Source organism: Littorina saxatilis, linkage group LG1 (assembly GCF_037325665.1).
Source record: "Littorina saxatilis isolate snail1 linkage group LG1, US_GU_Lsax_2.0, whole genome shotgun sequence".
In the NCBI taxonomy this organism is placed as follows: Eukaryota; Metazoa; Mollusca; class Gastropoda; order Littorinimorpha; family Littorinidae; genus Littorina; species Littorina saxatilis.
In genome coordinates this window covers 92428706-92453571 of record NC_090245.1, presented here as the reverse complement: position 1 = coordinate 92453571, position 24866 = coordinate 92428706, and the positions used below count along the sequence as shown (strand labels likewise).

Genomic DNA, 24866 nt, shown 5'->3' with positions numbered 1-24866 from the left:
ACTTTCATCTTATTCCTTGTCGGTTCCTGATTCCAAAAACATATAGATATGATATGTTTGGATTAAAAACACGCTCAGAAAGTTAAAACAAAGAGAGGTACAGAAAAGCGTGCTATCCTTCTTAGCGCAACTACTACCCCGCTCTTCTTGTCAATTTCACTGCCTTTGCCATGAGCGGTGGACTGACGATGCTACGAGTATACGGTCTTGTTGAAAAATGGCATTGCGTTCAGTTTCATTCTGTGAGTTCGACAGCTACTTGACTAAATATTGTATTTTCGCCTTACACGACTTGGTTTTTTTTTCGATTAATGTCCTTGATGACGTCATATCCGGCTTTTTGTAAAAGTTGAGGCAGCACTGTCACACCCTCATTTTTCAATCAAATTGATTGAAATTTTTGAAAAGCAATCTTCGACAAAGGCCGGACTTCGGTATTGCATTTCAGCTTGGTGGCTTAAAAATTAATTAATGACTTTGGTCAATAAAAATCTGAAAATTGTAATAAATTTTTTTTATATAAAACGATCCAAATTTACGTTCATCTTATTCTACATCATTTCCTGATTCCAAAAACATATAAATATGTTATATTTGGATTAAAAACAAGCTCTGAAAATTAAAAATATAAAAATTATGATCAAAATAAAATTTCCGAAATCGATTTAAAAACAATTTCATCTTATTCCTTGTCGGTTCCTGATTCCAAAAACATATAGATGTGATATGTTTTGATTAAAAACACGCTCAGAAAGTTAAAACGAAGAGAGGTACAGAAAAGCGTGCTATGCAGCACAGCGAAACCACTACCGCGCTGAACAGGCTCGTCAGTTTCACTCCGTTATGCATAAGCGGCGGACTGCGGTCATTGTGAAAAAAATGCAATGCGTTCAGTTTCATTCTGTGAGTTCCACAGCTTGACTAAATGTAGTAATTTCGCCTTACGCGACTTCTTACAGTGTGTTATGATGTCGTTTTGTCTGTCCTAGACTAGCCTATCTGTCTCTGTTTCTGAGAATGTGTTGCCCTCTGTCTCACTCTCTTTCTCTGTCTGTCTGTCCTACTCTCTCTCTTTCTCTCTGTCTCTCTCTCTTTTCTCTGTTTTTGTCCCTCTGTCTCTTTCTCTCTGTCTCTGTCTCTGTGTGTGTGTGTCTCTCTCTCTCTTTATGACTTACAAAAATATGTTCTTTATTACATGTATTATGTGGAATTTATGTTGCGATTTTCAATCATCATCATCAACATCATCATCATCATCATTATCATCATCAATCACCATCATCATCATCATCATCATCATCATCATCTTCATCATCTTCATCATCATCATTTACACCATATAATCATTGTAAGCATTAGTGTAAACGTTGGTATTGTGTGAATTTGACCGTCGATCACTTTACATGTGTAACCTCAATTAACATGTTGCATGTTTTGCTTTTGATTTGTATGTTACTTTGTCATTTTGTTGTTTGTGTTTATTTGCTTGTTTGCTTACTTGTCGATTGTTTGCTGGGTCGTTCGTTTAATTTGTTTATTTGTCATGTTGCTTTACTTGTTTATCATTTATTAGACATTTGTATTAGAAGTAAGGACCGGTTGTAAGAAAAGGCGTCGCCTTAAACCTCTATCCTTGAAAAATAAAGTTCCATCATCATCTCTCTCTCTCTCTCTCTCTCTCTCTCTCTCTCTCTCTCTCTCTCTCTCTCTCTCTCTCTCTCTCTCTCTCTCTCTCTCTCTCTCTCTCTCTCTCTCTCTCTCTCTCTCTCTCTCTCTCTCTCTCTCTCTCTCTCTCTCTCTCTCTCTCTCTCTCTATCATTGTCCCTCTGTCTCGCCCCCCCTCTCTCTCTCTTTCTCTCTCTGTCTTTTTCTCTCTGTCTCTGTCCCTCTGTCTGTCTCTCTCTGTCTCTGCCCCCCCCTCCCCCTCTCTCTCTCGCTCTCTCTCTCTCTCTCTCTCTCTCTCTCTGTCTCTGTCTCTCTCTCTCTCTCTCGCTCTCTTTTAACGCAAAACTCATAACATTCATAGAAAATACGTACGCCATAGCTCAATGTTACTTACAAATGAAGCCCTCCTGTGTTAAATTCCAAAACACGTAGTGTCCAACCCCACACTGTCCCTCCAATACCAATATCACTCGGGTCAGTATCTTGACCATTATTGTATTTAGTGTTTTATCTGCCAGAAACCTAACCTCTCTAACCTCATCGACGCCATTCGTTAACGCCGCGCCGTCTCCGATAACGCGCCACTGATGCCCCATAGGACAGTGTTGAACCTGTTGGACCTTGCCATGAATGGTTCATCATTTGACCATCACTTCTATAATATCTACACCTGTAGAAAAGTCATATTCATCCGTTAACACTTTCTCCGATAACACCCCAATGTTGGCGCATTGCTCAGTGTGGCTTCGTTGGGACTTGGTCTTGAACATTTCATCATTAAGACATCATTCCAAAAATATCGACGCCTTTAATTGTTTAAGTCAATGTTAATTTTAGCTGAAAAGTCAAGCCTGCATGACAGGCGCCGTTTGCTTTCTCCTCAGTGGACTATCCTACCTTCCTTGTTTGACCGGTTTGTCGCCATAACAACGCCCATTGGGTCCAGGTTCCCACGAAGAGTTGTCTCGGCTTGCCACAAAACAACTTCCGCTCCGAGATTCATACGCCATGGTGGTGGGTATACGAGTACAACATCGCCACTCCGTTTTAGTACATGCTCTTTTCTGCACGCTGTTCCTGAAAGCTGAAGAAGAGCTGAATGATATCTGAGATTTCTTGAAAGATAAAGTGCCCGTGTGACTGAGAACTAAAACGGTATAATTATAGCCTTTTATTTTTTCTTGTTTTGACTTCTCCTGCCGGGTTGGTTAGGTCTTCAGGTCCAAACTTTTCCGAACAAGTCTCCTCCCTTCAAAGTTGTAAACTTTGTCATTTACACTTTTTAGAAAGCCATCTGTTTTCCTTCCTGATGTGATAGTGTAATAGCAACACCACCGGTCTTTTCAACTTATCGAGTGGATTGGAGACTTGGTGATTAACCCCGGCGCAGGTGACAGTAAAGGCAAGACGATAGAACGTGGCCGTTTTTAACTGGATTGAAGTTTAAAAACGTACGTCTACAACTGGCAATGCTCCAACGGAAACAAAGAACGAACAAAAGAAAGTGAAGTATAAATGAAGATAGAAACATAGAAAATGACACATTTCGCAATGAAGGCCACCCTGGTATCGTAAAGGTATTTTTCGACCTGTACCGCTGAGAATGTAACAACGACACAAATAGTGCAAACATTTAATAAATTAAATACATTTTTCTAAACAAAAATGCACCACCACAGTAGTGGAATGACGTTACAGAACACTCTCGCTCCATATGTAACCCGCCCTGAGCCAGGGCAGACGGAGCATCTCTCAAAGGCATGGCATAATCATGGGCTTTAATGTTTGCTGGTTTGCTTGTTTTGCCCATATTCCACGGCCAAACCAGGAGGCAAATCGGAGTCCGTTAGGAATGACAAACGACAAAACAAAAGGTTTGCGTTGCTGCAAACTCTCTTGATGCTTCGCTCCACGTTCCTACTGGTCAAGTCCAGGAAGATAGCAGAGAGGTTAAAACGACGGCGTGGAACGACTACGACAACGACTGACGTCAGGGATACATGAAGGACTTTGCTATAGCGAAGCCTAGCTAGCTGTCAGACCAACCACAGCCATCTATCCAGTACGCATTTTTGCTTGGTAAGTCCATACAACGAAATCAACAAAGAACAAGTCGCGTAAGGCGAAATTACTACATTTAGTCAAGCTGTGGAACGCACAGAATGAAACTAAACGCACTGCATTTTTTCACAATGACCGTAGTCCGCCGCTCGTGCAAAACGCAGTGAAACTGACGAGCCTGTTTAGTGCGGTAGTGGTTTCGCTGTGCTGCATAGCACGCTTTTCTGTACCTCTCTTCGTTTTAACTTTCTGAGCGTGTTTTTAATCAAAACATATCATATCTATATGTTTTTGGAATCAGGAATTGACAAGAAATAAGATAGAATTGTTTTTAAATCGATTTCGGAAATTTAATTTTGATCATAATTTTTATATTCTTAATTTTCAGAGCTTGTTTTTAATCCAAATATAACAGATTTATATGTTTTTGGAATCAGAAAATGATGAAGAATAAGGTGAACGTAATTTTGGATCGTTTTATAAACAAATAATTTTAATTACAATTTTCAGATTTTTAATGACCAAAGTCATTGATTAATTTTTAAGCCACCAAGCTGAAATGCAATACCGAAGTCCGGCCTTTGTCGAAGATTTCTTGGCCAAAATTTCAATCAATTTGATTGAAAAATGAGGGTGTGACAGTGCCGCCTCAACTTTTACAAAAAAAAGCCGGATATGACGTCATCAAAGGTATTTATCGAAAAAAAGAAAAAAGCATCCGGGAATATCATTCCCAGGAACTCTCATGTAAAATTTCATAAAGATCGGTCCAGTAGTTTGGTCTGAATCGCTCTACACACACACACACACACACACACACACACACACACACACACACATACACACACACATACACCACGACCCTCGTCTCGATTCCCCCTCTATGTTGACTAAATGTAAAAAGAAAAAAAATTAACAAACAAACGCTGCAGTGCTCGCCAGTGTGTTTCGCTATGGCAGACGTTATACCTTGCTGTCTGCGGCGTGATTTAATTGTACGAGGAAGAGATGAGTGATGTGCTTGACTTAGATACCGACAAAAAGGTGCATGACAGCGTGCACGTGTGTGTGTGTGTGTGTGTGTGTGTGTGTGTGTGTGTGTGTGTGTGTGTGAAAGAGCGAGAGCGTTACTGCTGTTGTTGTATTTCGTAGATGGTTGAACATTATCAGTTTGTTTATATCACAAGAAAGACAAGTCATGCTGTATGTCTTTCTGTATGCCTGTCTGTCTGTCTGTCTGTCTGTTTGTATGTCTGACTATCTGTCTGCTGTATTTAAGTAGTTGTGTGCACATGTGATACACATTATCGTGTCAACGTCTCTATACACGCGTGCATGTACGTAATCCCAGCTTTGTCTTTTTATATTTAGTCAAGTTTTGACTAAATATTTTAACGTAGAGGGGGGAATCGAGACGAGGGTCGTGGTGTTTGTGTGTGTGTGTGTGTGTGTGTGTGTCTGTCTGTCTGTGTGTGTGTGTAGAGTGATTCAGACTAAACTACTGGACCGATCTTTATGAAATTTTACATGAAAGTTCCTGGGAATCAGTGATATCCCCGGATGGTTTTTTTTCTTTTTTTCGATAAATGTCTTTGATGACGTCATATCCGGCTTTTTGTAAAAGTTGAGGCAGCACTGTCACACCCTCATTTTTCAATCAAATTGATTGACATTTTGGCCAAGCAATCTTCGACGAAGGCCGGACTTCGGTATTCCATTTCAGCTTGGTGGCTTAATGACTTTGGTCATTAAAAATCTGAAAATTGTAACATTTACGTTCATCTTATTCTTCATCATTTTCTGATTCCAAAAACATATAAATATGTTATATTTGAATTAAAAACAAGCTCTGAAAATTAAAAATATAAAAAATATGATCAAAATTAAATTTTTGAAATCAATTTAAAAACACTTTCATCTTATTCCTTGTCGGTTCCTGATTCTAAAAACATATAGATATGATATGTTTGGATTAAAAACACGCTCAGAAAGTTAAAACGAAGAGAGGTACAGAAAAGCGTGCTATCCTTCTCAGCGCAACTACTACCCCGCTCTTCTTGTCAATTTCACTGCCTTTGCCACGAGCGGTGGACTGACGAAACTACGAGTATGTGGTCTTGGTGAAAAAAGCAGTGCGTTCAGTTTCATTCTGTGAGTTCGCCATCTTGACTAAATGTTGTATTTTCGCCTTACGCGACTTGTTTCTCTTTGTTTCTGTCTTAAACTCGGTCTGCATATATGTCTGGGTATGTGTGTATATGTATGCCGTGTGTATATATGTACACAAAGGATCTGGATTTCTCGAGAGAAAACACACCAGGATGTCAGATATGGGGTGTTGAACACAAACAACGGAACAAAATCCCTTCAACAATGGGTGGGGATCAGCTTCGTTTGCATCTCTGTATAAACATTCATAGGTGTGTTGAGGTTTTTCTGTGTGTGTGTGTGTGTGTGTGTGTGTGTGTGTGTGTGTGTATGTATGTGTGTGTGTGTGTGTCCGCCTGTCCGTCCGTCTGCGTGCCTGCCTCTCTCTCTCTCTCTCTCTCTCTCTCTCTCTCTCTCTCTCTCTCTCTCTCTCTCTCTATCTCTCTCTCTCTTTATACATTTATGGAGAATGTGGTTTTCTATTGTAGCATTTGCTAGATTCCAGACTTGAATTTCCAATATCCACCCAGTGGCCTTACTGATAGTTCAATGCTTACTGCTACCGTCTCTGAGAGTAGCTTCTTTCTCTCATCACCGCCACTCAACCCCAAGAGCAAAAATGTATCAAGATGAAAACAACAGCCGCCCTTCTCAATCTGTTCTTCTTCTTCTCTTTCGTCCCAGAAAGCATCGAGTTCTACCCCGAAGCCTTGCTGCGCCAAACACACCCGTCGTTTCTCATCCGGGTGGCCAATCATTCAGGCTCCAGGCCTATTAACGGGGAGATACCCCGCCTCCACTCTGTCCATCTATATAACAGCTAAAGCCCCAAGTTTACTCGAATATCGTAACAGCCATCTTGGTGAGGATCAGGCGAGATAACTCCGTTCGGCGCCAGACAAGGATCTACGGTGAGCTTCTGCTTCGTGAAAGTTGCAACGGAGTTTGGATGATTTTAGCTGAATTGAACAACAACATTCCGCAAGAAACTTTTTTCAATGTTAATACATTCGAATTGAGTGGGTGTATTTTTCGTCAAAGAAAAAAACAGTCGATGCGATAAGCTGTTCATGTGGAGGATAATCTTGTTTCTTAAGGTGGCAAAGACTGCTTCGTTTCTGAAATTCTACATACATTTCGCCTTTTGCCGCTGGTCGGGAGAAGAATTTGTTCCAAAACATTTGTGCTAAGAAGGATTTTAAAACTGTTCACGACTTTCTAAATCGTGAAAGATAACAAATCAGTTTGGCAAAATCAAAGTGTTAGAAATTATAACAAAACAGAACAAACCAAATGGCGAAAATTCAACTGCAACAAGTCCTCTTCACAACAGCTTGGTTTCTGTGCGCGTGGGGTTCCGCGGTGGCGCAGGGGTTACCCCCAGCCACCCTGTTCGGGACGGGTCAGCAGATCTGCAACTACCAGTACGCCATCCCTAACGGCGGTAATTGCGTGACGTACGGCCCTGCGTTGGAGCAGAAGCTGAGCGCTGTGCAGCAGGATGTGGACCGCAGCAAGCTGCAGTACGTCAGTCAGAACACCATCATCTTGGAAGAGATACGAAAACTTCGGCAACAGGTGAGCGAAGTGTATTTCGCAGCATAGATGAAGTGGACAAAGCTTCCACTTTTGAACACACTTTGTTATACCAGTTCTGAACACAGTAAGACATATATATGGAGAATAGGCTACTACATACACGAGTTGCTTTTTGTGGTCAATTTAGGATGTAGACGCACATGAGACAAGAACAGCGGAAAACCCCTTGACCCACGTGTAGGCCTATTTATGGCAAGTTTTTATAAGGCACCTGCCTAATAGATCATTCTTGTTCAAAGATTGCTTGGGTCGGTTGCACGTGCTGAAAGTTCTTGCTATAAATAGCCCGACATCTTTTTGCCTAAGTACTTCTTTCGCCCAACTGTCGTCCCTTTTGGTCATTCAAAATTCAAATGTACAGTTTATAGTTCGCAAAGTTTTTCCTAACTGGTCCTCTGACCGACATTTCATTTACAATTTTGTGCTACTTTGCAAATGTCCTCTGTTATTCAACTACATTTGTAACGACAGCCTGTTTTTGTTAGATCACTTGTCCCATTGACGTGTACCAAATTACTATAAACAGGGTGACCCCCATAAAAATGCTAATACCTTCTGCGTCTGTTCCACGACTTACTTCATATTTAGTGTACATTAACTTAAGATTATGCATGATCTCGTCATGGCGTTTCACGTTTGTAGATTGAATGGTCTAATTTGTGTGCTCTTTCGAAAAACATATCCAAATTCAGGGATCGACTCAACAGAAGGAGATTTTACATCGGCGGTAGCCACACTCTCCCAAACTCTCCAGATTGGCTGTTATTAAATTCTTCAGGTCTCCGACGATCTTAGGTGTTTGTGTATACTTAGACCTTCAGGTAAAAGTCTGGAAAGTTTAAATCGGATGAGAGTAGGCACTGTTCAATGTCGAACCTCGAACTGTTAATTCGATCACCGAATTTAGATTTTTGTTTCGAAAGAGCACAATTAATTTCAGTAATATTAAAACTTATTGATATGATCGTGCATAAGTTGAAGTTTATGTTCACCAAATATGCATTTATTCGCTCTACATATTTATACATTATTAGCATTTTTATGCTGGCATTTTGTGGGTCTCCCTGTAGACAGCATTTATAAAGAACAGTTTGAAAGGCGGTACATATAAGCTCAAAAATCGAATATTTACTAATTATTTAGTGGGGATTCTATTTTTTTATACATCATACTCAATTTTCAAAGAGTATCTTACAAATAAGGGTTTGATGCTTCCTTCCGTTTATTTCTCTCTTTAGCAATCCTAGAACTTATATAAAAAAAAATACTTTTAAAAATCTCATGTCACATGTAATGTCTTTTTTCCCGGGCGTAGACCAGAAGCATGTTTTCTGTTTAATATGGTTACAGGGTAGGGGTAGAAGAAGCAACATGTTGAATGCTAAGGGGTATTCATTATTCACTGTGGTTAAGGGGATGCCTTATCTGGATGTAACATAGTTTTAGAACATTCTTAACACTTGTTTTGCGTTTGAATTCATCTTTGTCTGTGTTCCATGCTTAACATTTATTTTCAAAAGTTGATACAAAATCTTGTCATGTTCTAAATTGTTCCTCTATTACTCTTCTTCATGTAAGATCATTTTTTGTTGATTTTTTACATATCCCCAATAAAAGCTTATACATTTCATCAGTAGTTGTGTAGTGAAAAAGTCTGATACCCCATACTCAAGTTGTAGTCGTTATCTTGGAAATTAGCACGTCACGTCCTTTTGAATTTGTTATTTCTGGCCTATGCAGTCCTTAAATTCACAGAAAAGTTCCCTTTAAAAAAGATATCTCTTTTCTCAGAGGGTAGAACTCACAGAAAAGCTCACTTTAAAATATATATCTCTGTTCTAAGGGTGTAGAACTCGCAGAAAAGTTCACTTTAAGAAATATATCGCTTTTCTCAGGATGTAAAACTTACAGAAAAGTTCACTTTAAAAAATATATCTCTTTTCTCTGCAGTCTGGGGATAGAGCTCACAGATAAGTTCACTTTAAAAAAAATCTTTTCTCAGGGGGAAGAACTCACAGAAAAGCTCACTTTGAAATATATATATCTTTTCTGGGGGGATAGAACTCACAGAAAAGTTCACTTTACAAAATACATCTCTTTTCTCAGGGGGAAGAACTCACAGAAAAGCTCACTTTAAAATATGTATATCTTTTCTGGATAGAACTCACAGAAAAGTTTACTTTACAAAATATATCTCTTTTCTCAGGGGGAAAAGAATTTTTAATTTTTTTTACTCACAGAATTTTGTTTCTTTGTTTGTTTCATCCTGTTTCAGACCGCTGCAAGGGACGCCGACGTGGCCGATCTGACCAAGGACATGAAAACCCTTCAGTCAACCGTCCTGTCTCTCCAAGCAGCCGTCACCAAGATCAGCATGAGCAACAACGGCAACACTGGAGCTGGCAACAACAACAACAACAACAACGGCGGCAACGCCAGACTACAACAGCTGGTGTCAACAACACGCCGGCAGGTGACCCAGGACCTGCTGAAGCTGGAGAACAAGCTTAACGGCGCCATCGGGGTGGTGCAGAGAGACAGGCAACAGGATGCTGTCCAGCAGTCCAAGGTGAGCTCACACACAGGCATGGGTACAGTTCTTCCCGTCAAAGGTTTGGGTCACCATCTCAGATATATATACACAGCAATTTCCGTGGGATATGCGACCATCGCTCCACAGTTTATTCGGGGGGGGGGGTAGGAGGAGGGGTTTGTTGGTGTTTAATTATCAATGCAGAAGTGGTATTAAGTTATACATGTAATACATTAAACAAATAGACGTAACAAATTCGCCACTTACTTTGCCTTGCAAGACAATACAAGTATTTAATTGGAAAAACAATATTTTTCATCAAGCCAAACACCGAACACTACCTGATTATATCTACGATGTCTCACATCTAACTGTTATTCCGTCAGGTGGACGGGGTCTTCCAGGCTCAGCTACGACAGCAGCAGCAGGACATCACCACCATCCTGCAGTCCCTGACACAGCTACAGAAGTCCATCAGCATCCTGCAACAAGCAACCCAACCCCCACAGACCGTCACCAACCCTCCACCCACCACCCCCAGACTTACTACGACAACGACCACCACCAAGGCACCTACGTCAGCGCCAGCGACGACGCCTGCGGGCCCCACTACGCCGAACCCCTTGCTGCAGCAGCTGCAGGCGCAGATGCAGAAGCTGGAGACACGCTTGCAGCAGCTGGAGCAGAGCTACAAGACAGACATCCCCGACCTGAAGCAGAATGCGACACATCTCTTGGAATTGGTAATGCTGCAAGGGGATGGAGTTAGTCGGGGCGGGTGAGGGTTGGGGGGAGGAAGAGAGGTTTGAGGTGTTTAGGGTGTTAAGGATGGGAAACCATACTCTGTGCGATTGTGCAAAGGCAGTGTTGTTGCCACGATTCATTTCGTCAGCAAATTTGCAAAACCAGCCATGAATGTTTCGGCTAGCTATAACTGCAGTAATATTCATCTTGACTCTCCGCGCATTGTTATGGTTCTCGTTCCCAAGTAAGCACAAGCTCCATTTTTATATTTAGTCAAGTTTTGACTAAATATTTTAACATCGAGGGGGAATCGAAACGAGGGTCGTGGTGTATGTGCGTGTGTGCGTGCGTGTGTGCGTGTGTGTGTGTGTGTAGAGCGATTCAGACTAAATAGTGGGGCTCGTATGTTGCAGACGCACTCATAAATCATTCACATCTTGCAACAAACATCATACTTTGTGATATTGTTCCTTATAATTATTTAAGGGATTTCAGATACAGAGCCACTTCAGAAATCGGTTTTTTTTTGGTTTTTGATAGGGAATAAAAGGCTGCATTTACAGCAGACGAAATTCGTACCAAAAGCGCTCAGCAGTAAATATTCCCAACTCAGCAAATGTAAAATTCAATGGTTTACCATGCACCAGAAGTTGTCTGCTGATAACACATGCATGACATAAATACTCTCATGGGTATTTTTGTGTTCTGGTATTTAATTTGATCGTTTTTAGAATTTTATATATCCGCAGCATGAAAATTCAAGATGGCGGCCTCCGCAACATTGCGTGTTTTGATTTGAGCGAAAACAACGTTTCTGAAGGTAAGTTTTCAAGAATACGCATCCATTCACCAATGTCACATCATTTTACTGTTTAATTCTCCCCTGGGGTCTGTTGTTCATCGGGTGAAGCGCTGAAATGCAGAGACTTTGTTTAATCTTGCAATAGCTCATCAGCTGGATTGTGATGCTGATAAATCTAGATCTATCTGTTGATTACAAGTAAGGAAATCATGATCGCCACACTGGTGATTTTAAACAGATTAAACGAACTTTGAATAAAAGGCGAGGAGAAAGAGATTGTTCATGGTATGATAAATGATTAGTCCTGCCTACGTTAAGGACTTCCATAAGGTGGGGAGGGGTAGAGTCAAAAACTGAGTGAGGGTAGGCCAGATAGTAGGATGACCAGCTGGAGATAAAAACACTCCACTCCCCATGTCTTTACAGTGTTGTGATCAAACTTTCAAAGACAGTAGGTAACAGACAAAAGCATACAGTGTATGCTAATCAAATGAGATAAGTGGTTTTGAAAAATGAAGAGGTACCGCACTTTGAGTTTTACAATTTTGGTTTGTTGCTTGTTTCTCATCCTTTTGCTTATTTTAAGTTGACCGTGCATTGGTGTGAATTTTATTTTTACAGGATATATACAAGAGTTACACCACATGCCGGTTCCTGGGAACAAGCGTTCTGCATTTATTCCGGTGCCACAGAAGGGAGCTGATTTCACTAGTACTACTGTATCAAGGTTTGTTACCTAATACATCTTAACAGTAAGATTTTTTTATTTGTATTAATTGGAACATGTTTGCACATCATTTGTAAGCGACCTCTGTGAATTTGATGGGTTTAACGTACGAACCCTCACTATGGTCAACATTCTGTTAGCGACTGTTTGAAGCGAATAAATGTAGCGGTCAGAAAGATTCCAGAATCAGTTGGGTCACTGGAAACTGTGTTTGTTTGTTTTTTAACCTGAAACAGTAAGAATTATACGAATTCATGAAATACAATTTTCTTTCATTTTGGTCTGTTGTGTGAAGACTTGCTAACCCGGCTTTGACCGACTCTCTGAGATAGTAAACATTATTCAAATACATTCAAATAAAAATGTCACTTTTCATCTTTTGTGTGAAGGGTACCCCAGGCTGATTTCCTGCACCATGGATGTAGAGGAGGCCAGACAGTCTGCTTCTCATTCCAGCTGTGTTGCGTTTTTTTCTGCTCGTGAAGTGTATCGCCACATTGCCAAAGCCATTGGTCAAGAGAAGTCACCCTGTCTGCCCATTTTGCATAGCCTTACAGGCTGTGACACTATGTCGTTCTTCAATGGTATTGGGGAATCAGAAGGCTTGGGAAGTATGGCAAGCATTTGAAGACGTCACTCAAACTTTCTTCAGGTTGTCTGCTCCTCTTTGTAAGCTGAGTACCACTGACAGGGCAGCACAAGAGCTTTTTGGTGTACATTTGTAGGACAAAACCAGCAACGTACTGGGTGTAAACAGTGCTAGACGGTACCTCTTCAGTAAAAAGAGCTGCCAAATTGACCATAATCCCCTTACAAGTGAGGTGCTGCTGCAGGACATGAGATTGAGAAGAGCCATCTACCTATTAGACTTCCAAACTCTGTGGGCTGGCAGTTCAAGGCTGGAAAGTGGGAGTCATTCTGGACGAGCTTTCAAGAGGTATCCAGCGTGTGCCGAGAACTCATGAGGTGTGCCTGCAAGAAGAGCTGTACAACAAAACGCTGCAAATGCTGCTAAGAAGGACTGCAGAGCACAGCTCTCTGCAAATGTGCTTGCATGCCTGTGAAAACTGTCAGCATCTAAACTGTGGAAAAATATTATTGCACCCATTTTCATACCCCAACTCAAACTTTTATTCCTGTGTCATTTTATTCAAACTGTCTATGCCATTAAAGGCTCGCATCTTCGCTATCTGGCACATTTTTTTTTTAACATCATCATTTACGCCGTCAAAATAAGGATACCCTTGACGTGACAAAGAGATGTGACAAAAACTTCGGGTACCTTTTAAAAAGCCGACGACAATTCCTGAGGCACAACTGGGTCACTGTTGTATACGAAGAGAAAGTCAACTTGATTATCCATCCAGAACAGGTTGTTTTATTTTGCCATCTTGCATATTTCTAGTGTTGTGCCATTGTACCTACTGATGTATGTGTCGATCTCACGGATGAGATGTTTATGTGTCAAATTTGAGGGATACCCAAGTCAACTAAAATCCATGTATTTTAGCAATGACCAAGTGGGTTGCCTTGAAACTTTCAGGAATGTGTGTCTACGCACGAGGCGTAGTTCAACCGTTTGAGTACACTTTCAAATCTTCACGAAATAATATTTTAAAAACTGCCACAGGTTTGTTGACTTACATCCCACATATTTTTGACTTCGCATGTATATATGACAGATGGTTGTTTCAAGTACTGCCAAAGTTTCTTTTGAGTATAGACACTTGCCGGAATGTGCTAGTTGTGTAAACACATGAGAACAAACAACGTTTTCGAAATACAGCGATTATGAATTTTAGTCGACTTTTGAGTTGATACATTACATTTTTATCAGTTTTATTTTGGGGGTACCCTTATTTTGGCGGCGGTCAAATAACCCATGTTAAGGCCACCTTTTATCTTAAAAGTGTTCCAGTTAGCCAAGTTGAGTGCCCTCAATAGCATACATTGAATATAACAGCACAGGAATGAATGTTTTCGTTTTGGTATGAAAATTGGTGCAATATATTTATTTTTGCACAGTTTAGGTAATCCACAAATTCTTCAACCCTGCCACCCACACCGTCCAATCATTCTCTGCACCAACAATACATGTATTGTTTTGTTTAAAAATGTGTTTGTGTTAGTTTCTATTGCAAGAGAATGTCTTGTAGCATCAAAAATGCCTAAATACCCTTTTATTGCGGCCATTTTGAAAATTGTAAAAAAACTACTGATTTCTTAATTTTTTCACGGTGGCTCTGTATCAGGTTTTGTTAAGCAAAAGCAAATGTCCATTTACGCCAAATTTGCTGTTAATCACATGAAGTGAAATATGCCTAACAAAAGTAACATACCCAACCGTTTACACTGGCGGCCATTTTGAAAAATTGTTTAAAAACTACCCATTTTTTTATTTTTCGCGATGGCTCTGTATCAGGTTTTGTTCAGCACATAAAACTCTTCATATTTGCTTAATTTGGTGTTTGTTGCATGATTTGAATGATTTTGCAACATAGGAGCCCCACTAAAACTACTGGACCGATCTTTATGAAATTTGACATGAGAGTTCCTGGGTATGAAATCCCCGAACGTTTTTTTCATTTTTTTGATAAATGTCTTTGATGACGTCATATCCGGCTTTTCGTGAAAGTTGAGGCGGCACTGTCACGCCCTCATTTTTCAACCAAATTTATAAAACGATCCACATTTACGTTTATCTTATTCTCCATCATTTGCTGATTCCAAAAACATATAAATATGTTATATTCGGATTAAAAACAAGCTCTGAAAATTAAATATATAAAAATTATTATCAAAATTTTTTTTTCGAAATCAATTTAAAAACACTTTCATCTTATTCCTTGTCGGTTCCTGATTCCAAAAATATATAGATATGATATGTTTGGATTAAAAACACGCTCAGAAAGTTAAAACGAAGAGAGGTACAGAAAAGCGTGCTATCCTTCTCAGCGCAACGAATACCCCGCTCTTCTTGTCAATTCCACGGGCACTGCCTTTGCCACGGGCGGTGGAGTGACGATGCTACGAGTATACGGTCTTGCTGCGTTGCGTTGCGTTCAGTTTCATTCTGTGAGTTCGACAGCTACTTGACTAAATATTGTATTTTCGCCTTACGCGACTTGTTTTCCTTCTCTTTGTTTTGCAATTCAAGGAAACCATTGCATAACTTCAGAAAAGATCCTTATTTTGCCCAGGCACTTTAATCTTTTCTTTTTTTTTTTATCTCATAAAGATTGTTTTCAAATGCGCAATAATGACCTAACATGAACCTAACATGGACCTTACCCCATCATCGCGAAAAAAAGAGAAAAGCTGCTTCCACTTGCTGTCTAAGTAATTGCATGTTTACTAGCTTCAATACCCGACAACAACAAAACACTATTCATAGGCGTGTGCTCTGTGACAGTGCTCCACTAAATGTAGTGAATAATTTAAAAATAACAATTCTGAAAGTATTTACATATTTCCACATAATAAAGTTAAACTTTTGGGGGTTTTGAAAGTTTCAACACATTTCCACATAAAGTTTGTGTAACAAGGTACAAATGCTCATAGTTCAAGATATTTCTACATAACTCCATAATAAGGTGTACATTTTCATGGTCTTTTCACATTTCTCCGGTAAATGTAAATTCTCATGGTTCTGAACATTCCTGCGGGGGCCCGGTAGCTCAGTTGGTAGAGCACTGGACTTGTGATCGGAGTATCGCAGGTTCGAATTCGGGCTGGGACGGACACGGGTCAACTTTATGTGCAAACCCAAAGACGGAAGCCATGTCCCACCCCCGTGCCACCACAATGGCACGTAAAAGATCTTGGTCATAAGTACAGATGGCTGATACCACCTAAACACGCATACACTTGTGTATCTTGTCAAAAGCCGTGAGGGCGTAAAACTCGAATCATATAACCCATATCTTGTCCCAAGAGGCGAAATATTTAGCCTGCAGGGCATAAAGCATTCTCTCTTTCCAACATTTCTGCATTGTGTAAATTCTCATGGTTCTGAAAATGTCTACATACTGTCAAGTGTAAATTCTCATGGCTTTCTGAAATGTTCAACACACTTTCATAATAACATCCTGACGATGGCAGTTTGCCAAAATATTGAAAAAGAAAATCTAACCTGGTTACTGATGCTTAAAAGACTTTTGCTTAAATGTTCAACACATTTCAGCAACATGATGTAAATTTCAAAGGTTCTAAATTCTTCTTCGATCTTCTGTACTCTAACCTTCATTTTTCTCCTCCTTTTTCCAGTCCAAGAACCAGACACTGGTACTATCAGACGTGAAGCAGGAGGCGGAATTCATCCAGCAGACGGAGATCCCGAAGATCAACAAAGACCTGTCCACGCAGCGAGGCGAGATCGCGCAGCTGTTCAGTTTCGTCAACCAGGGCCTGAAGCCGCTGCAGCAGCAGGTGCAGAAGATCGCTGCCAACGCCTCCAGTCTCACGAATCAGGTCACCAGGCTGGGGACCGACGGTTTAACTCAGGTGAGTAAAAGTTCGGCCACGTGCCATCGTCTCTGATCTTCCACGCGCCATCGTCTCTAATCTTCCACGCGCCATCGTCTCTGATCTTCCACGCGCCATCGTCTCTGATCTGTCACGCGCCATGGTGTCTGATCTTCCATGCGCGATCTTTCACGCAGCTTGAATAGGCCCTCGACGCTGGTTTTATTTCACTCAAGCGAAAAGAAGAAGTGTCCTTTTTACATTTAGTCAAGTTTTGACTAAATGTTTTAACGTAGGGGGGGGAATCGAGACGAGGGTGTGGTGTATGTGTGTGTGTGTGTGTGTGTGTGTGTGTGCGTGTGTGTGTGTGTGTGTAGAGCGATTCAGACTAAACTACTGGACCAATCTTTATGAAATTTTACATGAAAGTTCCTGGGAATGATATCCCCGGATTTTTTTTTTTTTCGATAAATGTCTTTGATGACGTCATATCCGGCTTTTTGTAAAAGTTGAGGCGGCACTGTCACACCCTTATTTTTCAATCAAATTGATTGAAATTTTGGTCAAGCAATCTTTGACAAAGGCCGGACTTCGGTATTGCATTTCAGCTTGGTGGCTTAAAAATTAATTAATGACTTTGGTCATTAAAAATCTGAAAATTGTAAAAAACTAAAATTGTTTTTAAAACGATCCAAATTTACGTTTATCTTATTCTTCATCATTTTCTGATTCCAAAAACATATAAATATGTTATATTTGGATTAAAAACAAGCTCTGAAAATTAAAAATACAAAAATTAATATTAAAATAAAATTTCCGAAATCGATTTAAAAACAATTTCATCTTATTCCTTGTGGGTTCCTGATTCCAAAAACATATAGATGTGATATGTTTGGATTAAAAACACGCTCAGAGAGTTAAAACGAAGAGAGGTACAGAAAAGCGTGCTATCCTTCTCAGCGCAACTACTACCCCGCTCTTCTTGTCAATTTCACTGCCATTGCATCGAGCGGTGGACTGACGATGCTACGAGTATACGCTCTTGCTGTAAAAATGCAGTGAGTTCAGTTTCATTCTGTTAGTTCGACAGCTTGACTAAATGTTGTAATTTCGCCTTACGCGACTTGTTTACATTTAGTCAAGTTTTGACTAAATGTTTTAACATAGAGGGGGGAATCGAGACGAGGATCGTGGTGTATGTGTGTCTGTCTGTCTGTCTGTCTGTGTGTGTAGAGCGATTCAGACTAAACTACTGGACCGATCTTTATGAAATTTGACATGAGAGTTCCTGGGTATGATATCCTCAGACATTTTTTTCATTTTTTTGATAAATGTCTTTGATGACGTCATATCCGGCTTTTCGTGAAAGTTGAGGCGACACTGTCACGCTCTCATTCTTCAACCAAATTGGTTGAAATTTTGGTCAAGTAATCTCCGACGAAGCCCGGACTTCGGTATTGCATTTCAGCTTGGTGGCTTAAAAATTAATTAATGACTTGGGTCATTAAAAATCTGAAAATTGTAAAAAACAAAAACCTTTATAAAACGATCCAAATTTACGTTCATCTTATTCTCCATCATTTTCTGATTCCAAAAACATTACCCGCTATTACGAGCTAGTCGTGTGACAGAGAGTTTTCTTGCACACGAGACTGTAGATGTTTCACGACGGCTTTAGCCGGAGTGAAACAGCAGCAGTCGAGTGTGCAAGAAAACTCTCTGTCACACGACTAGCTCGTAATGGCGATTATGTCTCACAGCATAGGCATAGAAAGATATAAATGAGTTTTTGGGGACGAAATAACAGGCACAAAACCAGACTGACAACACAATTGCCTTTTCACACATACCGTACACACGCATGCGCGCAGAAGATAGATCCAATTCGTTTCGTGTCTTTTTCTGGTTGAATGCATTTAACAAAGTATCAACCAACGTATCTCAATCTTTCAATGAAAAAAATAAACTTTTTTTTAACCAAGCAGCACAAACCAACGAAAGCTAAACACACAAACACACGCGCGCACAAACACAGATTGAATGCAAAGCGCGAACGAACACGGAGAATTTTTGTAGGTCAGGTCGTGGGAAAGTCCACCCGAAATGTTCCACAGGGGAACTGGTTGTGTTTGGATTGTTCTTTTTCTCACAGTGATGTTGATGTTGTTTACAGTGCAGTTTTGAAAGAATATTTTCCGAATTTGGGGCACACTTTCGTCTTTCGGTTCGTTTATCTTGTCGAAGTAACATTCGAGTGTTTCTAAATCCAAACCTTCCATCACCGCTGGTACAGATTAGACCTGCCTGACTGTCTGCGTGCGTGTTAGAGCTGAAGACGAAGCCTCAATCGCCAAAGCGTCACCCATCTGTAGGTTCTGAGCATCGGATGTACGTTGATACGTGGTAAGATCCGCACGGAACTGTCTATGCAACTTTTCCTAGTCACAGGTGTAAGGTTCGATCTTTTCTTTGCAATTTCGTCCTCTGTGTACGTAGCAAAGCGTTTCACCATTTTCGGTTTTCGTTGCAGACGACGATAGTGAAAGTAGTACCTATTGTTTTGTTTTTACCTTTCGTATTCAGGGTTCTTCATAATTGAAGCTTGGTAAAGGGACCGTGTCGTGTAAGTGGAAAGTTGACGAAGCTTTTGAAAACAGAAATTGAATGAAGAAGAAAATGTGGCTTTCAGTTATATACAGGAGAACGGGGATTGTGTTATTCTTTTACCGTCAAACACTTAGTACACAGATAAAACGTGATTGACTGACCAAGGCCTGTTGGCACACTATTCAGAATGCACAACAAAATGTAACAACGCTTTGATACCCATTTTTGAGTCACTTGAGAAAAAGTGACTCTATGTAATCGGTCAGTGTTAGTCTGTCCGGCCGGCCGGCCGTCCGGCCGGCCGTCCGTAGACACCACCTTAACGTTGGACTTTTCTCGGAAACTATCAAAGCGATCGGGCTCATATTTTGTTTGGTCGTGACCTCCAATGACCTCTACACTTTAACGATGGTTTCGTTGACCTTTCACCTTTTTCAAGGTCACAGGTCAGCGTCAAAGGAAAAATTAGACATTTTATATCTTTGACAAAGTTCATCGGATGTGATTGAAACTTTGTAGGATTATTCTTTACATCAAAGTATTTACATCTGTAGCCTTTTACGAACGTTATCAGAAAAACAAGGGAGATAACTAGCCTTTTCTGTTCGGCAACACACAACTTAACGTTGGGCTTTTCTCGGAAACTATAAAAGTGACCGGGCTCAAATTTTATGTGAACGTGACTCATTGTGTTGTGAATAGCAATTTCTTCCTGTCCATCTGATGCCTCATATAATATTCAGAACTGCGAAAGTGACTCGATCGAGCGTTTGCTCTTCTTGTTCTACGTTCGTGATCACTTGAAATGAATACTGAAAACATAAATGTTTAAGGTAGTGACTGAATGTATGTAAAGGTAAACAATTTCAGAAATAAATGCATAATCAAAATAATTGATTTCGGCATCAAAGCGTGTAACATACAATCTTGCACACGTTTGCTTTAGTAGTGGCAAAGAAGGAATGCGTGTGACATATAAATATGTTATATTTGGATTAAAAACAAGCTCTGAAAATTAAAAATATAAAAATTATGATCAAACTTAAATTTTCGAAATCAATTTAAAAACACTTTCATCTTATTCCTTGTCGGTTCCTGATTCCAAAAACATATAGATATGATATGTTTGGATTGAAAACACGCTCAGAAAGTTAAAACGAAGAGAGGTACAGAAAAGCGTGCTATCCTTCTCAGCGCAACTACTACCCCGCTCTTCTTGTCAATTTCACTGCCTTTGCCATGAGCGGTGGACTGACGATGCTACGAGTATACGGTCTTGCTGCGTTGCATTGCGTTCAGTTTCATTCTGTGAGTTCGACAGCTACTTGACTAAATGTTGTATTTTCGCCTTACGCGACTTGTTTTACATTAATTTTAGTCACGTTTTGACTCAATGTTTTAACATAGAGGGGGAAACGAGATGAGGGTCGTGGTGTGTGTGTGTGTGTGTGTGTGTGTGTGTGTGTGTGTGTGTGTGTGTGTGTGTGCAGAGCGATTCAGAGAAAACTACCAGACCGATCTTCATGAAACTTTACGTGAGAGTTCCTGAGAATTATATCCCCAGATGGTTTTTTTTTTCCTTTGATACATTTAATCAAAAATCGTGTAGGATGGTCAGATTAGTGTGAACGAGACCCGGTGGTGATTGGCGGCCGGTTTTTTTCCATGTTTATCGTAAAAGCTACAGCATAGCTTAAAACTTGAAACCGTTGTTAATCAAGGTAAAAGATCAGACGACAGGTAGATCAACACACTTAATCCAGCAGATTATTGCATGACGATCCAAGGCACAGAGTACAAAAATCATCTGTTTGAAAACAGGCACAAGCTGGCATTGCAGTGATTTCTTTCAAAATGTAGCCAGAACAATCTACGTAAAGCAATGAAAAGAAAAAATGATAAACTAGGTCTATATACAGAATTAAACGATTGTGATTTGAAATTAAGTCATGAACCTTTGAATGAATTATTGCAGAAAAGACGACACAAGATTCGTTTACAGTTAGAAATACATGAACAGATTAGAACAAAAAGTGCCATGATTAGATCACGAATAAAATGGATTGCAGAAGGGGAAAAAAATACGAAGTTCTTTCTTAATTTAGAAAAGAGTAGAGGGAATTCGAAGGTTATGAGTGTTTTGACCACAGAAGACGGAAATGTACTAACGGACCAAAAACGCATTTTGGAAGCTCAGAGAGAGCATTTTTTGAAAGGTTTAAGAAAAAAGTTCCGAAAGAAGGTCTTTTTGGAAGAGTTGATACGTTTATTGAGGGAGATGAAGTACCTCAATTAAATGATTTAGAGAGAGATAGTTGTGAAGGACTAATTACAGTAGAAGAAGCGGCTAGAGCCCTGATGACATTAAATAACGGCTCGACACCAGGATTAGATGGATTAACGGTGGAATTTTATAAATGTTTTTGGGTGAAATTGAAAAATGTTATTGTGAATTCGTATAATTATGCATTTGAGAAAGGGAACCTATCATATTCTCAATCCGCAGGAGTAATAACCTTAATACACAAAGGAAAAGAACTCCCAAGAGAAAATTTGAATAACTGGAGGCCAATCACGTTAACAAATGCTGACTATAAAGTGTTGGCTAAATGTTTAGCGTTAAGAATGCAAAATGTAGTTGACAGCATCATACAGCCTGACCAGGTTGCTTTTTTAAAGGGGCGGGACATAGCGTCCCTTCTGAGAATGGTTGACGACGTGGTATACAGTGCTCAACAAAATGATATACCTGGAGCCATGCTTGCTGTTGATTTTAAGAAAGCTTTTGATTCGATATCGCAAGAGTACATGACGTATGTGTTTTCCAAGTTTGGGTTTGGCAACGAATTTGTCAGATGGGTAGAGATATTAATGAAAGAAAGCTGGAGCTGCATTGGATATGGTGGGTGGCTTAGCGAAGAAATTAGGATAGAAGGCGGGATTAGACAGGGATGCTGTTTTTCTCCTTTGGCCTTCATACTCGGTATTGAATTATTAGCCATTAAAATGAGAGGGAAAAACGGAGTTCATGGTATACCAATTAATAAAAGTGAAGATATTTATGCATTGTTGAAAATAGCGCTATATGCGGATGACGTTACACTGTTTTTACGAGACAGAGACGATATTAAACTTGCTTTAGACATTTTAAAACAGTTTGCAAGTATCTCCGGTCTTGAGATAAATACAAGAAAGACAGAAGCAATGTGGTTGGGATCGAGCATAGCGAGGGGTGAATTATGTTTTGACTTAAATTGGAAAAATAAAATAGAGCTATTGGGTATATTTTTCTGTAATAGTGTACCCGCATCAAACCTCTCAGAAAACTGGGAAAGCCGTATTGAAAACATGAGCCGAGTCATAAGCACGTGGCATAGAAGGAATCTTGGATATTTAGGCAAAATTTGTATTATAAATAGTTTTCTCGTTCCACAATTAGTTTACGTAATGAGAGTAATTAATTTATCAGAGAAGGTGTTAAACAGAGTTACCACAATGTTGTACCACTTTTTGTGGAAAAGAAAAACTACCAACAAAAAAGCATTTGAAAAAGTTAAAAGGTGTGTGTTAAAAGCTGATTTTGAAAAAGGAGGGTTGTGTATGCCCGACATTAAAATTATGCAGCAATCGTTTCTGCTGGAATGGATAAGAAAGCTACATACGGCTACTGATACGGAAAAATGGTCATTCATCCCAATAGCGCAGTTTTCTCAACTGGGTAGAGACCTGACTTGTTTTCATGCCAAAGTAAAATGGAAGCAATTTAAAAAAGAACATGTTAATTTGGCCCCTTTTTGGGAGGAGGCCCTAAAAGTCTGGACAGAGAATAACACCCACACAGAAATAGAGAACCCACTGTTGGTAACAGTCTGGAATAATAAAAACATTATGTATCGAAATAATGTGTTATTTTTTAAGAAATGGACTAAATGTGGGATCGCATTAGTTGGTGATATATGTGTTAATAACAGGCTGTTATCCCTAGAACAGATTAATGTGAAAGTGGGTACTTATCCTTCACTGATGTTAGAGTATAATGTGGTAAAGACTGCTGTTACCTCGTTTATGAAAAGATATCCGGCGTATATGCTCATGCAATCCAATGAAAACAATGTTCTGCTTTTCGACCATAAAGAGTTATTTACAGCACGTTCTTATAGATTACATTTAATAAGTAAAACTGAACACAACCCTTGTTGTCTGAATTTCTGGATGCATAAGTTTAATATAGAAATAACTAAATGGCATTGGCTCATCGTAAGGAATGTATCTAAAGAATCAAGACTGAGAGAATTGCACTGAAAGATACTGCATAACATATATCCGACTAATATTTTGCTGTGTAAAATGGGAATTAGAATGAATAACAAATGCTCATTCTGTCCAGATAAGATTGATTTTGTGGAACATTTCTTTTATGAATGTTCTGCTATACATCCAATTTGGGAAAGAATAACCAATAAGGTATTTCAGCAGTATAATGTTAATATAAAAATTGATGTTCAAACAGCACTGTTAGGATACATGAAAACACCTGGTATGTCAAACAATTTAGTAAACTATATCAATTTACTTATTATTGTGGCAAAAATGTGTGTGGGAAAATTCAAATACGGGAAACCAATAGAAATTGTGTGCATGTTTAATTCAGAGTTAGATTTGCGACACATATAGACTGAGAATAATGGTAATTGTAAAATATTTTAATAAAATTGTCCATTGTTGGTATTTGTCCATGATAGAGGTGAAAAGATTAGGGCAAAAGAAGTAAATTTAAATTTTTATTTTTTTTTAATTTTTTTTTTAAACCCTATCTTTAAGCTGTTGATTTAAAAATGTAAGAAAAAAGAAAAAAGAAAGAGGGAGAAGGAAAAAAAAAAGAAGAAAAAGGAAACTGAGCTGAACATTAGGAATAAATTTATGTTATGATTATTTTTATTTATTTATTTATTTAAACATATTAGTTTACTGATAAAGTTTGTTGATTTAAAAATGTACACATTTGACAGAGAAAAGAAAAGACCTATGAAGAAGGTTTGCTCCAAGCCACACACCAAAAAAACCAAAAACAACAACAACAAAAACAAAAACAAACAAAAAAGGCAAAAAATAATTGTAGTAGCAAACCTGCATGCAACTGAGGTTCTCTGTCTGGCTGTCTGTCTGTCTGTCTGTCTGTCTGTCTGTTTGTCTGTCTGTCAGTCTTGTCTGTCTGTCTGTCTGTCTGTCTCTCTCTTTCTCTCTCTCTCGCTCTCTCTCTCTCTCTCACATACACACACACACATACACACACACACGCACGCACACACACACACACACACACACACACACACACACACACACACACTATTCCCATGCCATCCTCCCTGTCATCTAAACCTATCCATAATTATATGTCTGCAGAGCGGAAAACTGAAACTGGATGAGATCAAGCTAAACGACCTCGGCGTTCAGGTCAAGCTGCTGGCTTCGAAGCTCAGGTCCCTGCAGACCTCCATGGGCGTCACCACCACGTC

At 39.6% G+C, this 24866-nt stretch overlaps 1 protein-coding gene across 1 annotated transcript in view; it reads left to right on the top strand.

Moving 5' to 3' along the window:
- Positions 1 to 6731: 6731 nt before the first annotated feature.
- The window catches only part of LOC138945634 (probable serine/threonine-protein kinase nek3), an 18458-nt gene continuing 323 nt past the window's right edge, over positions 6732 to 24866 (top strand). The window contains exons 1-5 of the mRNA XM_070317111.1: positions 6732 to 7452; positions 9749 to 10042; positions 10393 to 10749; positions 16546 to 16782; positions 24754 to 24866. The exon at positions 24754 to 24866 is cut by the window's right edge and continues 323 nt beyond it. Coding sequence (XP_070173212.1) covers positions 7168 to 7452; positions 9749 to 10042; positions 10393 to 10749; positions 16546 to 16782; positions 24754 to 24866 — 1286 coding nt within the window. The 5' untranslated portion in view covers positions 6732 to 7167. The remainder of the gene's footprint in view (positions 7453 to 9748; positions 10043 to 10392; positions 10750 to 16545; positions 16783 to 24753) is intronic.